This window comes from Globicephala melas, chromosome 9 (assembly GCF_963455315.2).
Source record: "Globicephala melas chromosome 9, mGloMel1.2, whole genome shotgun sequence".
Classification (NCBI taxonomy): Eukaryota; Metazoa; Chordata; class Mammalia; order Artiodactyla; family Delphinidae; genus Globicephala; species Globicephala melas.
This window is the reverse complement of record NC_083322.1, coordinates 5,874,703-5,889,978: the sequence shown is the minus strand read 5'-3', so window position 1 is coordinate 5,889,978 and position 15,276 is coordinate 5,874,703. Positions and strand designations below refer to the sequence as shown.

General features: G+C 52.3%; 3 protein-coding genes across 9 annotated transcripts in view; 1 reads left to right on the top strand and 2 right to left on the bottom strand.

Moving 5' to 3' along the window:
* ABCF2 (ATP binding cassette subfamily F member 2) overlaps positions 1–8,939 on the bottom strand; it is a 21,735-nt gene extending 12,796 nt beyond the window's left edge. Inside the window, exons 1-3 of one of the 2 annotated variants that reach the window (XM_030854246.3) lie at positions 8,184–8,939; positions 2,396–3,149; positions 1,536–1,737 (exon numbers count right to left, since the gene is read on the bottom strand). In XM_030854246.3, coding sequence (XP_030710106.1) covers positions 1,536–1,695 — 160 coding nt within the window. In that variant the 5' untranslated portion in view covers positions 1,696–1,737; positions 2,396–3,149; positions 8,184–8,939. Of the gene's footprint in view, positions 1–1,535; positions 1,738–2,263; positions 2,350–2,395; positions 3,150–8,183 lie in introns of those variants that run through there. The other variant, XM_060305106.1, reaches the window with a different exon arrangement.
* Positions 8,811–14,951, top strand: CHPF2 (chondroitin polymerizing factor 2). 2 transcript variants are annotated; one of them, XM_030854243.3, is made up of 4 exons: positions 8,811–10,639; positions 11,089–11,653; positions 12,362–12,544; positions 13,504–14,951. In XM_030854243.3, the coding sequence occupies exons 1-4, from the start codon at positions 10,359–10,361 to the stop codon at positions 14,809–14,811; spliced, it is 2,337 nt and encodes a 778-aa protein (XP_030710103.2). In that variant the 5' UTR covers positions 8,811–10,358; the 3' UTR covers positions 14,812–14,951. The 2 variants fall into 2 exon arrangements, with proteins under 2 accessions (XP_030710103.2, XP_060161086.1); XM_060305103.1 differs by having other exon boundaries at positions 8,892–8,960.
* SMARCD3 (SWI/SNF related BAF chromatin remodeling complex subunit D3) overlaps positions 12,870–15,276 on the bottom strand; it is a 35,076-nt gene continuing 32,669 nt past the window's right edge. For all 5 annotated transcript variants that reach the window (XM_030854253.3, XM_060305108.1, XM_060305107.1 and 2 more), the window contains one exon: positions 12,870–15,276. In XM_030854253.3, the coding sequence (XP_030710113.1) occupies positions 15,223–15,276 (54 nt within the window). In that variant the 3' untranslated portion in view covers positions 12,870–15,222.

Here is a 15,276-nt window from a genome sequence, read left to right as displayed (position 1 = left end):
ACCAAAGCTCCCTTATTACTATAGCTGGGTTCCCCCTGAGAAATTCTGGTTTCCTAAGGAGAAAGGTGAAGAAGAAATTTGTAATGGGAACAGTGGACAATAGTCTCAGAGTGGGATTCAGTTTTCTATTTTTCCAATCCATCCAGAAAGTACCTACAGAGCTGATGATAGATACTTCTTGACCATTGTTCCTGAGGACCTAGGGGGAACCCTATCTACTTTACAGATCACAATTCAGCCTGCTCGTTCACTCCTATCATTCTTCACTTCCCATTCCTCCACCACTCTGGCCAGGAAGAAAACTTCCCCATGGCCTGACTTTACTGCACTAGCTTTCTCTCATAATTCTTATTTTGGAGACAATTCCTACCATTCAACTCTCTGCTCTCAATCATTTTTAACTCTCCCTTTTCTGAATTCCTATCTGTCTGTTGTAACTTGCATTAGTAATTCTCCTCTCCTCTTCAAACATTTACCTAGTATCTCTATCTGCAAGGCTGATCAGGCAAAAAAGATATATTACACAAGACATGGTCTCTGCACTCAAAGATCAAGCAATTTAGACGAAGAAACAGAAGGCACAACATAAAAAGGTAACACTGGGACTTCCCTGGCGGTGCAGTGGTTGGGACTCCACGCTTCCACCGCAGGGGGTGTGGGTTCCATCCCCTGGTTGGGGAACTAGGATCCTACATACCGTGCAGCTCGGCCGAAAAAAAAAAAAAGGAACACTATAGATAGTACAGGGATATAGTGAATGGCAATATTATTGAGGTCAGGTTTGATTGGGAAAGATGTTACCATCCTGAGCTGGGCCCTGAGAGAAATGTCAAATGTAGCTAGTACAAAAATTGTGGTATTAGAACCTCAGTGTGTAAATGGACAAATGTGGTGACTATTCAAGGGACAACAATAGTCGATGGAGACGACCTGTTTAGAGTGTCTTCAGGGGTGCAAGGAGGAAGGCTGGGATAGACTGCCAAGGGCCTGGGATATTCTTTATCACACACTGCCCTGTTTCCCCATCTAGACTGCAAGATATCAGACAGCAAGGCGCTCTTATAGTGCCTGAGTTTCCAGCACAGTGTCTAACACTTGAGAAGTGCTCGTAACAGAAAGGCATCTCTCTCCCAGAAAAAACCCATAAAACAACTCATGTGTTTCCGTCTTGTCGGTACAGCCACTACCGCTGGGAGGACAAGGGTATTATGTGGTGAGGAGCCTGGCACACTGACCTTCATGTGTAGAAATGGAAATTAAGAAAGGGGCAGGGAACTGACCTTCTTCTCCAAGTCTAGAAGACAGAGCAGCAAGGCAGCACAACCACTCCCATATTTGCTTGCCACTGAGTATGTGAGAACTCTGTGTTCAGTTTCCTTGATCAAGCGCCAACTCTACTGGTTTGGTTCATCATGAAAAGTTTCATGGCCCCAGATATACTCTCCAGCGCCCCCAGCATCCGGACTGTGACTCCAGCCGGGGCGTCCTTTACGTCCGAGCAACCATCCCAGGGACCCACCTCTCCCTCAATTCACCTGTGGTCTCTTGGCCATTGGCCTCCTCATTTTTCTCCTCTGCCACCTGTGGCTCTGTGACAGCATCTCCGTTTTCTTCATGGCCTTTTCTGGGCCGCTGTCGTGCTTTGGCAGCTTCCTTCTTTTTGGCCGCCTTCTTTTTGGCCAGGTCGGAAGGCATGGTGATGAACCACAAGGGCACGTTACTGTTCTTTCAGGAAGCCTGAAGGAAGGCAAACACCCCCAGGTTCTAAACTTCCGCAGAATGCCTGGGCCTGGCTCCATCCCTCTCAGGAACTGCCTAGCGAGCCTGTGATCCCAGCTCCGTCCCAGACTAGTCGCTCCCAACTCTGTCAGGATCTCTCAAGCCAATTCTGATCCTCGGCCGCTCTTCTAATCTCAACAGCTCTTCCCTCGGGCTTTGTCCACCAATCCCCACGGACTGCCTCACTCTGGAAATGCTCCTCCTTTCGGGGCCTCCAGTTAGGGCCCGGGTTCGGCCCCTCGGCACAGGTCCCGGTCTCCAGTTTCCCCACAACTTGGCGCTCCACGCTCCAGCCAGCCGCCTCACTTTCCCGGGCTTCCTCCTCCTGTTTGCCTCCGGCCTCCTCCCCGTCGTCCCCCTCCACACCAGCTGGCCGCCGGGTCCAGCTTCTTCCCGGGGAGCCCTCGTGCCCCCCCGCCCCGTGAGTCCCCTCGGGGTCTCCTCACTCGCCAACCCGCGAACCTCCCCAGCCCCCGCCCGTCACCGTCTCTCCCTTGGCCCCTTCTTCTCCCGCGCAGCCGCCTCCATCCCAGCCCGGTCCTTCCTCCCTCTTCTCGTCCCCCCTCCCCCTCACCGGCCAGCACCCTCCCCCCCAGCGCCCCTTCCCCCAACTCACTGGGCCTCGCCGCTCGGCCTCTGTCGCAACAGAGCAGCTCCTTGAGCTCCTCCGCGTGCGGCCGGCTCACTACCCAATCACGGCCTCGCGCGGCTCTCGTCGCGCCGCCGCGTAGACTCCTGGGAAGTGTCGTCCTCCAGCCGTGGCTGCCGAGCCTGAGACCCTCCTCGAGAACTACCGCGGATTCCAGGGGCCTCGCGGGCCGGCGCGACGTCATCAGGATGCGCGAGGCTGGGGAGATTGGAGTCCAAGAGCCTTCTGCCAGCGGCTTGCTGCGGGAACTGGAAACTGCAAATCCCAGCTGGCTCCTCGGATAAGCGGCTGGACCTCCCAGGCTACCCTACCCCGGGAATAGCTGAGGAATTATGCGGAGATACGGGGTTTATAGGGCCGCCCAACCAGCTCAGACAGCAGGGCGAGCGACTACACTTCCCGGCAGGCATCAGGCAGGAATGGGTCGAAACAATGGGGGAACGAAGAGGAGGGAGGAGGAGGAAGCGTGAGCCGGCTGGTGAGAGGGACGGGAAGACGCTCACGGGAAGACGGGAAGACTACGAAGATGATGCGAAGAACAGAATTCCTTCATGAAAGAAAGGTGTCCTCGTTCCATGAAACTGAGGTTTTAGAGGCTGGTCCAGTGTTAACCAAACTTTAGAAGGTGCGGAACGTTGTTCCTGAACCGTGGCTGCTCAGCCAACCCACTCCAGAATTGTTAGGTTTCCATCCAAGCCATGTAAGTTTGATGGGAAGAGCCCTGAAGTAAAAAACAAGACCTCTTTTCTGAATTTAGCTTTATCGTCATTTACCAACGCGATCTTGCCCGTTACTTTTCCTTGCCCGTTAACTTTTCACTGTTTAAAATCCATCACAGACTTCTCATAGCCTACAGTGCAAAAACCAAATGTGGAGTCTCAAATACCTCTCCAGGCTTCTGACCAGGCTTCTGACCAGCAGTGCCTCCGGCAGTGACACGGCTGGAGGGAAGCAAAGGAAGCTGTTACTCCCTCTGAGCACATCCTCCAAAAGTAGCCCCCCCGACCCTTTACAAAAGTGAGCCCAGGGACTTCCCTGGTGGTCCAGTGGGTAAGACTCTGCTCTCCAAATGCAGGGGGCCCAGGTTCGCCTTCTGGTCGGGGAACTAGATCCCATACGCATGCGCAACTAAGACCCTGCGCACCCTAAATAAATAAATTAAAAAAAATTTTTTTTTAAAGTGAGCTCGCTCCATGCCCCCCCCCCCCACATAGACCTAGTTTTCCTCCTCAAAGTTGATGCTCCAGTAGGCTCTACTTACTTGCATTTCAGAAATAAGCCATGCCATTTTACACCACACGCCTTTGAGCACGCCGTTTCCTAGAATACCCTCCATGAATTAAGTGCCTACTCTGTCCGACTCAGAGCTAGATGCTAGAGTTTCAGTGGTGGTAAGTCATTCCCGGCCCTCACGGAGCTTACAATTAAGAATGCCAAAAGATTGTCGCTCACCATCTGGTTCTAGAATAATGAAGTCACTAGCCACTTCAGTCACTGACCTTCCACACACCCTGAAAGGAGTTCAGGGCCGAGATCAGGAATGAGGCACTCTGTGCTCTGGGAAAAACTGGCAGAACAGGCCTTCAGATATTTTCTGGAGAAGATTTTATGAGCCCAATTTCTTGCAACTCCTCATATCTAGAAAAACACTAAAATCATTAACGGAGGCATTTGCTCCTTGTGACTAGCAGTAACCTGCCAAAATGTGTGCTTGATTACAAATAGCCCCCCTTCAGTAAAATCATATATATACTGACGTCCTCCACCTCTTCAGAGCAGTTTCTCAGAGCTACCTGAGAGGCTCCTAGGCTATAGTCCTCATTAGGCCGCAAATAAAACTTAACTCACAACTCTCATGTTGTGCATTTTTTTTCAGCCGACGAGATGGAAAATTTTAAAAGGACACAGATCATGACATTCAGGTGATAAGTGCCATAGGGGCAAAAGCATTGTTTTAGGTAAAGAGATATACAGACAATAGTCAACTGCCTGCAAAGCCCTTCGAAACAAGGAAGTTATATATGATTGTGGATCACATAAAATTGCTTATCCAAGCATCTAGCCTCCTGGGAGGTCTACAACATGCCTGCCTCTTCCAGCCTCGTTAAAATGCGTGGTCACAGGCAGGTTTCAGGTTACAGAGACCTAAAATTAATTATACTCTTTCATTTATGCCATCACATTTAATCCCCCCAACAGACGCTAAGGTGGGTATTAATAGCATTTTACAGATTGGAAATACAGGCACGGCGCTGTTAATAAAACAGCACTGCTGAGAGGAAACACGGCCAGGCTTGAAGCTCAAATCTTCCAATTCTGGGACTCCAGCTCTGTAAAGTGACTTGGGACGGCAAGGGCTAACCAGTTCCTTCTCTGACTCCACCTATCACATCCATGATTTCCCATGAATTGACTGTTGCTGGGCAAAGTCTCCTTCAGCACATCAAGAGTGGCCTAGAAAAGTAAGAAGTTCTGCCATTCTCATCCAGGGTTTAGTTCTTTTGCAGGGAACAGACCTGGGCATGAAGGGAGAAGAAACGGGGAAATAAGAGGGAGAGAGGGAGGAGAAAAGGACTGGCTAAATATGAACAATTACAGAAGATCAGTGCTGGAAGCAGGAAATGAAGAGACCAGACTCTTCATTTAAAATATGAAGAAACTGAGACCCAAGGGAGGAAATGTCTCATCCAGAATTACCTAGAAACTTAGTAACTGAGAAAGGTCTAGAACTTTGCTGTTCAGTGTGGTAGCCTCTAGCTAGATGCGGCTACAGAACACTTGAAATGTGGCTAGTCTGAACTGAGATGCGCTGTGTGAGATAGGCATTGGCTTTCAAAGATTGCACGTGGAAAAGAAGAAGAATGAGAAGTATCTCAATTTTTTATATTGATTACACGTTGAAGTGTTAACATTTGGGATATATTTAATACTATAAAATATATTATTAAAATTAATTTCGCCTGTTTCATTTTGCTTTTTAAAAAAGTGTGGCCACATGAAAAGATGCTCAACATCGCTAATTATTAGAGAAATGCAAGTCAAAACTACGATGAGGTATCACTTCACACCGGTCAGAATGGCCACCATCAAAAAATCCACAAATAAGAAATGCTGGAGAGGTGTGGAGAAAAGGGAACCCTCCTACATGCTGGTAGGAATGTAAATTGGTGCAGCCACTATGGAAAACAGTATGGAGGTTCCTTAAAAAACTAAAAATAGAACTACCATATGATCCAGCAATCCCAATCCTGGGTACATATCCAGAAAAGATGACAACTCTAATTTGAAAAGATACATGCACCCCAATGTTCATAGCAGCACTATTTACAATAGCCAAGACATGGAAGCAACCTAAGTGTCCATCAACAGATGAATGGATAAAAAAGATGTGGGGTATATATATATATATATATATATACACACATATATATATATATATGAATATTACTCAGCCATAAAAAATGAAATATTGCCATTTGCAGGATAAAAAAATGGGGTACATATATACAATGGAATACTACTCAGCCATAAAAAAGAATGAAATAATGCCATTTGTAGCAACATGGATGGACCTAGAGATTATCACACTAAGAGAAGTAAGTCAGAAAGACAAATACCATATGATATCACTTATATGTGGAACCTAAAATATGACACAAATGAACTTATCTATAAAAGAGAAACAGATTCACAGACATAGAAAACAGACTTGTGGTTGCCAAGGGGGAGGGTGGGTGGAGGAGGCATGGTTTGGGAGTTTAGGATTAGCAGATGCAAACCCGTATATATAGACTGAAAAAACAACAAGGTCCTACTGTATAGCACAGGGAACTATATTCAATCTCCTGTGATAAACCCTAATGAAAAGGACTATGAAAAGAATGTATATACACACACATATATATATATATATAAAACTGAATCACTTTTCTGTACAGCAGAAATTAACACAACACTGTAAATCAACTATACTTCAATAAAATAAATTTTTAAAAAATATTGCCATTTGCAGCAACATGGATACACCTAGAGATTATTATACTTAATGAAGTCAGACAGAGAAAGACAAATATCATATGATATCAGTTATATGTGGAATAACAAAATGATACAAATGAATTTATTTACAAAACAGAAACAGGCTCACAAACATAGAAAACAAATTTATGGTTATCAAAGGGGAAAAGGGTGGGAGGGATAAATTAGGAATTTGGGATACACACCACTGTATGTAAAATAGATAAACAACAAGGACCTACTGTAGAGCACAGGGAACTATATTCATTATCTTGTAATGACCTATAATGGGAAAGAATCTGAAAAAGAATATATCTATATCTAAATGAATCACTTTGCTGTACGCCTGAAACTAACACAACATTGTAAATCAACTTCATATACTTCAATTAAATAAATACTTTAAATTGTGGCCACCAGAATATTTAAAATTTACATATGCGGCCCATGTTATATTTCTTTCTTTTTTTAATATTTTTATTTATTTATTTGGCTGCATCAGGTCTTAGCTGTGGCACACGGGATCTAGTTCCCTAATCGGGGATCAAACCCGGGCCCCCTGCATTGGGAGCTTGGAGTCTTAGCCACTGGACCACCAGGGAAGTCCCTCACATTGTATTTCCATTGGACAATGCTGGTCTGGAACCTGTATCTTTCAACCTCTAGACGAGTGTTTCTACTATGCTTCCCAGAGTCTTCTAACAAGCCATTCATATACCACCTATTATGTGCCAGTTGCTGAGGGGAGATCAAATTGCTGTCTATCTGAGGATAAGACCAAAACACAGTAAAGGGTAAAGGGGCTGGTGCATTCCATCTCATGTGCCTCCTATATGGGTTCTTGACTCTACCAACCCCAATGTTCCCTTTTAATAACAAACTTTTCAAGGAACACCCCCCTTCCTGTTTTGAAATAAAGTTCGTATGTCACATAACTACACACATAAATTTCAAAAAATTACAGTGCAATGACCACAGCAAGAAGAAAAGGAAATCCTTTATAATAAAAGAATAATGTTATTTCAGTATGCTATGTTATTTCAGTATGCTAGGTACAAGCCGGATGCTTGTACCTAATGTAGTACCAGCTTGAATGTGACAGTACAAATGCAGACACAACACTATGAATGACATTGCTGTGCATGCTACAGTTCTCCAAAATGTTAACAAGTACATTCCTGGACAAAATGAAAGTACAATGTTCCTTCCATTTTCATGACAGTTCCATTCCTTGAAAATTCAGCACATATTACAACCCTGCAAAATTACTTAATTTTTATATATAAAACACAGGCTCAAGGATTAGATGATTGGAAGCTTTTTTTTTTTCTTTCACTAACAGGATTGTTCAGTAGGACATATTTGAAAGCTACGTAGGACAGGGACTTCCCTGGAGGGTCCAGAGGTTGAGACTCTGGGCTTCCACTGCAGGGGGCGCAGGTTGAATCCCCGGTTGGGGAACTAAGACCCTGCATGCCCCACGGCGCGGCTGGAAAAAAAAACAAAAACAAAAAACAAAGAAAGCTATGTAGGACAGATAATTCTTTCTAGTGTGATACGACTTTGCAATGTATAAGACATCTAGCATGCTTGCTCCTCCCCCTCAACCATCTGACAACAAAATTGCACTTCCAGATTGCTCCCTAGGGATGTGCCGTCCTGGGTGGGAACGCACCATACTTGTTTGAAGGCCCCGCCTGCCTTCCAGCCTCCCTTGACCTGTTTTCCCCTCACTCACCAGGCTTTAGCGCTTTGGCCTTCCCAGTTCTCTGGGCCAATCTCTTCCTTGTTCAGGGCCTTCTGTGTTCTCTTTGCCTGGAAAACTCCTCTTCACTTTTTGTCTGGGTAATTTACTGAACCTTTGGATCTCAGGATTCCCAAATTCTCAGTCTAATTCTTCCTGTCCTGTTTCTCCACTGGAGTCTACTTTTCTGCAATGGTTCTTATGACAGTTTGTGACTTCCACCTAAATTTATACTTTTTTTTGTCAATGTGTCTTTAATGCCTGTCTCCCGCAACTCTCAGCTACCTGAGGGCAGGGACCATGCCCACCTCGTCTACCACTCCTTTACGATGATCTGGAACTTAGTAGGCAAACTAACATTTCTGAAATAACTGAGTGGGTGATGGGGTTCGGGAAGCCCATTGGGAACAGTCGTCCAAGGAGGCAGAAGCGCGCTCACTGAGGGAGAGTCATTTTTTCTAGGGCAGAAGGGAGTTGAGGTTGAAGCTTGCGTCACCTTTGGGTCCGTGCTGGGTTCACTCGCATTAGCGTCTGCGGAGCGCACGCCTGTTGCTGGGGGGCGGGGGGCTGGCGGAACGACCACGTCACCCCACAGCGGGTACGCGGCGCAGAGAGGGGGCGGGACGACCACAGAGAGGGCGGCGGCGGAGCGAGCGGCCGGATGCGGTCACCATAGAGACGGGCACTGACAGCGAGCGGAAGAGGAAGGAACGGGCCAGGCTGTGAGGTGGCAGCGGCTGCAGCGGTGGAGCCGGCGCCTCGGGCCCTGGGGTCTGTTCCCCCTTCCCCGCCCTACCCCTGCAAGGGGCGTCGGGGGCACCGCTCCGGAGGACAGGAGCACGTCCCAGCCCCACGCCCCACCCCGACTCCCCGGGACCCGGCTGGCCGCGGCCGCCATACCCCGGCCGCTCGTTATCAGCACGCCGCCGCCCCTGGCCCGGCTGCAGGGGACTCCCCCTGTGGGCCTCGCGGTGTCCCTCGTTGTCCTTCGCCCAGTGGCGCAGGCAGGGCTTTTGCCCCCGCTGACGGGCCTGAGAACGGAGTCTTTGCCCTCCTCTCCCCGCCGCGATCTCCATTCCCGTCGCCAGAACGAACCGAGTCTCCCTGCCCCTCCTCTGCAGCCCCGTGACGCAGCCGGTTTTATTTCTGTTGTGAGACTAGCGGCTAACGCTCGCTTTGGGCCTTCTTTCTAGGACTAGAGATTGCTGAGAGGTAGACAGGGGCGCCGGGCCTGACAACGGGCGCACCGGAAGCCAGCCGAGCCTCCGTGTGCCTTCTCAGGATCCCTGCGTTGTCGCTAGCGGCTTCTCTTCTCGGTTTGGTTTGGTTCGGTTTGGGTACCCGGGGCTCTGGGAAAACCAAACACCGAATCGCTCTTACGCGGCCGGGGTTACTGTCAGGCAGCACCAGCCTCTCAGCAGCGGGGATTCAGAGAAGGACGCGCTGCACGGTGGCTCCATCAGCCATCGTGCTCCTCTGAGAGGCTCTTCGTGCTGAGTCACCATATCCTCCGTCCACCTCATTAGGTGGGCAGAACTTCTGTGCGCGGTGCCAGTGGCTCCTGACCGCTCCTGACTGCCGGGAGGGGTGGGTACCCTAGCCGGATGTCTGCTTAACACTCGGGAATAGAGTGGAAAGGCCCCGACCCCATCCCGGCGCTGGCCTTCAGCAGCCAGTCGGCAGCCCCTGCAGTAAACTGAGTGAGACGTGCCCCCGCCGGGCGCTTCTTGGGAAAGGCCTGCGGAGTTAGGTTCCTCCAGCCGGGGGCTGTTGTGTTGATGGAGCATGTGCGTTTCCCCAAGCCCAGCTTTATCGGTTGCTGCCATCTCTTGGCTTAGATCCAGTCTTCAGATGTATGTAGTCCTTTTGGGGTTAGGTTTGACAGGATTGAGTTTTATCTCCTCTCGCTTTTACTGGAAGCCTCACCATTAGTGGGTGAAATTGATTCGAATGTTTACTATTTGGATTGAGAGTTAGATCCAGCACCTTGACAACGGAAGGCCAGGCAGACATTTCCCGGGGATACTGGGCCTGGAAGCAAACACGCCTTGTTCTCTTGTTGACCTCATTGACCCCAGGTTCCCTTGTTAAAACGGCAGACCTGCTCCCGGCCAGGTGCCCATTTACCCACTGATCGATCCTTGAGGCCGTGCCCTCTGGGGCACGCACATGGCAGGGCCCACCGCCATGCGACTGAGCTCAGTGTTGGCTCTGCTGCAACCAGCACTGCCCCTCATCCTAGGGCTGTCTCTGGGGTGCAGCCTGAGCCTCTTGCGGGTTTCCTGGATCCAGGGTGAGGGAGAAGATCCCTGTGTAGTGGCTGTGGGGGAACCAGGAGGGCCACAGAATCTAGACTCAGGAGCTCAGCTTGACCAAAGTGATGAAGACTTCAAACCCCGGATTGTCCCCTACTACAGGGATCCCAACAAGCCCTACAAGAAGGTGCTCAGGTGAGAGTTACGTGTTTGCGTAGTTCCCAGACCCCGGTTTAGGGCTGCTCCAAGCCCTTGCCTCTGCCTTCACTGGTAATCGTTGTAGGCTCCTTGAAGCAATTCTTTGCCTTGTTATCCATCAGGGTTTGGTCCAGTTTCTTCCTCCTTCTCAGGTCTGAGAAAGCCTCACCCACTGGTGTTAAATTAGTGGTTGATGTTCTTCAACAGGGCAGGAATTGCATCTAGCCCATCCCATCCAGCCTTGGTTGACCTCTCCCCAGATCAGTCCCAGTGTCGGCTACTCAGTGGGTGCTCACTCCAGTAGCTCATTAATATGGATGAGGAGGTCTGTCCCTCCTCTTTTCTCAACTCCAACTCACTAATTCCTAGGGGGATGTATATGCTGGACACACTGAGTGTTCCTAAAGACTAGGGAGTTGACCCTTGGCATGCTGGTCTCCCTACAGGACTCGGTACATCCAGACAGAGCTGGGCTCTCGCGAGCGGTTGCTGGTGGCTGTCCTGACCTCCCGGGCCACACTGTCCACTCTGGCTGTGGCTGTGAACCGCACGGTGGCTCACCACTTCCCTCGGTTACTCTACTTCACTGGGCAGCGAGGGGCCCGGACTCCGGCAGGGATGCAGGTGGTATCTCACGGGGACGAACGGCCAGCCTGGCTCATGTCCGAGACCCTGCGCCATCTTCACACACACTTTGGGGCCGACTACGACTGGTTCTTCGTCATGCAGGATGACACGTATGTGCAGGCCCCCCGCCTGGCAGCCCTGGCTGGCCACCTCAGTATCAACCAAGACCTGTACCTGGGCCGGACGGAGGAGTTCATTGGCGCAGGCGAGCAGGCCCGATACTGCCACGGGGGCTTCGGCTACCTGTTGTCACGGAGCCTCCTGCTTCGATTGTGGCCACATCTGGATGGCTGCCGAGGAGACATCCTCAGTGCCCGTCCTGATGAGTGGCTTGGCCGCTGCCTCATTGACTCTCTGGGCATCGGCTGTGTCTCACAGCACCAGGTGACAGCCCTTTCGAGTTAATCCCGGCCCCCGACAAGTTAGTAGCGACCGAGCGATTGGCCTCGAGGCTGGGTGCCGCTGGCGCTTTCCCAGCGGCACCTCGGGGCTGTCGTGCCTTTTCCAACCCCGATCACCCCTCTAGCTCTCCCTTGCTCACCTCTGACAGTCTTAGATCCCTAGGGCCGTCAAAAGTGGCATCTTGTCAGGGACCCTCCGAGCAAGCCAGAAAGGTGGCCCTTACCATTCCTCCCACCTGGCCCCTTGCCTTCCGCCCCTTCCCCGACACTTGCACAGTCACCAATGATCTGGGAGTGTCCTAGAGATGGCCACTCTCCTGGAGGGGTAAGGTAGCCCAGGAACCTCCCTTTTGGTTGGTGAAGAGGGGACAATGCCAGAGGGGCCCCTCCTCCCAGACCAGAGTATTGGGAGTATTTGCTGGCTTTCGGCTTTCATTCTTCTGAGGAACAGTGGGGTTCTTTGCTGGGGCGGGGCGGGGGCTAGGGCATCCTTAGTTGCCTACCTAGCACTCTCTTTTCCAAAATCCGTTGGTGAGAGTAAGGCTGAGGTTGAGGGGACACCAGAATGAGCTGTGCCTTCTGCGCTTCTGCGGCAGTGGCGGTAATAGGTGTGAATGCTGAGCGTGGTCGAGGGTGGTCAGGCCGGGCAGCCCTCCCTGTGTGGCACTGATTGGTCTCATTGGTCCTCTAGGGGCAGCAGTATCGCTCATTTGAACTGGCCAAAAATAGGGACCCCGAGAAGGAGGGGAGCTCGGCTTTCCTGAGTGCTTTTGCGGTGCACCCTGTCTCCGAGGGAACCCTCATGTACCGGCTCCACAAGCGCTTCAGTGCTCTGGAGCTGGAACGAGCGTACAGTGAAATAGAACAGCTGCAGGTGAGCCTGGGACCAGGGTTGGAGGTCACAGGGAGCTTCAGGCGTCCAGGCTCATGATGCGTGGGAGGGGAGGCTGGGCGAGGTAGAAGGAGGCCGACCATACCCCGATTTAAAACAACTCAGGGAGAAGGGGCCCTGGGGGGTCCAGGTCAGTCATATAATCAAAGCTCCTGGCATGACCTGGATGCACTTAAAAGGGTTTGCAGGTGAGCTCTGAGGATCGGGCTTGGTAGAGTGCTTAGATAGAAGAGTGGTTTGTGTTTTTTTTTTTAGCGGGGGGTGGTTTGGGGTTTTTGTTTTTTGAGTTTTATATAAGTTAAGTGAATTAATGTTTGTTTTTAACATCTTTATTGGAGTCTAAGAATAGTGTTTTTTTAATTTTTGAATTTTTTGGCCCCCCTGCGCAGCTCGCAGGATCCTAGTTCCCCGAGCAGGGACCAAACCCGTGCTCCCTGCAGTGGAAGCTCGGAGTCTTAACCACCAGGGAAGTCCTGACAGAATAGTTTTAATTCCTCTCCAGCAAGGAGGCAAAAACCTAGAAGTCCCTGAACCTCCAGCACCGCCCTTAGACGGTCCAAGGGCAGAAGGTAGAGGAACTCTCTGCTTGACCGCGGGGGTTGTCTGAGGTGGGGTACAGGTGAAAACTAAGGGCTCTTTGTGAAGAGAGCGCGAGTGCGTTGAGTATGGAAGAGGAAGATGCCCAGCTTTAGATTTCAGGGAGCTTTAACCTCCAGGAAAGCACGTTTCCCACCGCCGCCTCCTCACAGCAGTTGTGAAAGGCGGCTGTGACTCGAATGCCTTCTGCACCTTCCCGATTAGAGAATGTAGAGGACAGGGAATTAAGCGATGAGCCTCACTGAGTGCTACTGGGGCCAGGGCACCTCAGGCCCCGGGACGCCGGAGCGGGGTAGGGTCCTGACTGCCTAGCGGGGCACTAACTGGGCGTCCCTCCCACCCAGGCTCAGATCCGGAACCTGACCATGCTGACCCCGGAGGGGGAGGCAGGCCTGAGCTGGCCCATTGGGCTCCCGGCCCCTTTTACACCGCACTCGCGTTTTGAGGTGCTGGGCTGGGACTACTTCACAGAGCAGCACACCTTCTCCTGTGCAGATGGGGCCCCCAAGTGCCCACTGCAAGGGGCTAGCAGGGCAGATGTGGGGGACGCCGTGGAGACTGCTTTGGAGCAGCTGAATCGGCGCTATCAGCCCCGCCTGCGCTTCCAGAAGCAGCGGCTTCTCAATGGCTACCGGCGCTTTGACCCAGCGCGGGGCATGGAGTACACCCTGGACCTGCTGCTGGAAGCCGTGACGCAGCGCGGGCACCGGCGGGCCCTGGCCCGCAGGGTCAGCCTGCTGCGGCCCCTGAGCCGGGTGGAGATCCTCCCCATGCCCTACGTCACCGAGGCCACCCGCGTGCAGCTGGTGCTGCCGCTGCTGGTGGCCGAAGCCGCCGCGGCCCCTGCGTTCCTGGAGGCCTTTGCAGCCGGTGTCCTGGAGCCGCGAGAGCATGCCCTACTCACCCTGTTGCTGGTCTATGGGCCGCGGGAAGGGGGCCGAGGGGCCCCGGACCCGTTTCTTGGGGTGAAGGCTGCGGCGGCTGAGTTGGAACGACGGTACCCTGGGACGAGGCTGGCCTGGCTCGCTGTGCGCGCGGAGGCCCCTTCCCAGGTGCGGCTCCTGGACGTGGTCTCTAAGAAGCACCCCGTGGACACGCTCTTCTTCCTCGCCACCGTGTGGACCAGGCCCGGGCCCGAGGTCCTCAACCGCTGCCGCATGAACGCCATCTCCGGCTGGCAGGCCTTCTTCCCGGTCCACTTCCAGGAGTTCAGCCCCGCCCTGGCACCACAGAGATCTCCCCAAGGGCCCCCGGGGGCCGGCCCCGACCCCCCGTCCCCTCCTGGTGCTGAGCCTGCCCGGGGGGCTCCCGTTGGGGGCAGGTTTGACCGACAGGCTTCTGCAGAGGGCTGCTTCTACAACGCTGACTACCTGGCGGCCCGAGCCCGGCTGGCTGGTGAGCTGGCGGGCCAGGAAGAGGAGGAAGCCCTGGAGGGGCTGGAGGTGATGGATGTTTTCCTCCGGTTCTCAGGGCTCCACCTTTTCCGGGCCGTGGAGCCAGGGCTGGTGCAGAAGTTCTCCGTGCGTGACTGCAGCCCTCGGCTCAGCGAGGAGCTCTACCACCGCTGCCGCCTGAGTACCCTGGAGGGGCTGGGGGCCCGCGCGCAGCTCGCCGTGGCTCTGTTCGAACAGGAGCAGGCCAATAGCACGTAGCGCGGCCCGGGGCCCCGCGCCCCCACTTAGGGCCCTTCGGCCTTGGCCCCGGCAAGGCGGGGCAACACGGATGGACAGATGGAGGGCTTGTTGCTGTATTTCCGAATAAGAAAATGTCATTAAAAGTGTCTTCTGCCGAACTGTTTTTAGGTCTAGGGAAAATGGAGTAAGAAGACTCTGAGGGAGGGGGTGGGGAGTTTCCCAGAGGGACCCACTGCCCTCCCCTGCCTCCTCCCTCCCCAGTTACCAATGACCACACGGCTGTTATCAGGTGAACACCTTTAATCCAGTCCCTGCCTCACCCGAGAGGCGAGAGAGGTGAGGCGAGGCGTCTGTCGAGTGATGGCAGAGCCCTAGGGCACAGGGCAGGGCCTGAGGCCCCCAGCGGTGTTTGGTGCTCGCACAGGGCTCCTAGGTGTTGCGCACAACCAGGGACTGCTCCAGCTCCTGCCTGCGCTGCTGGAT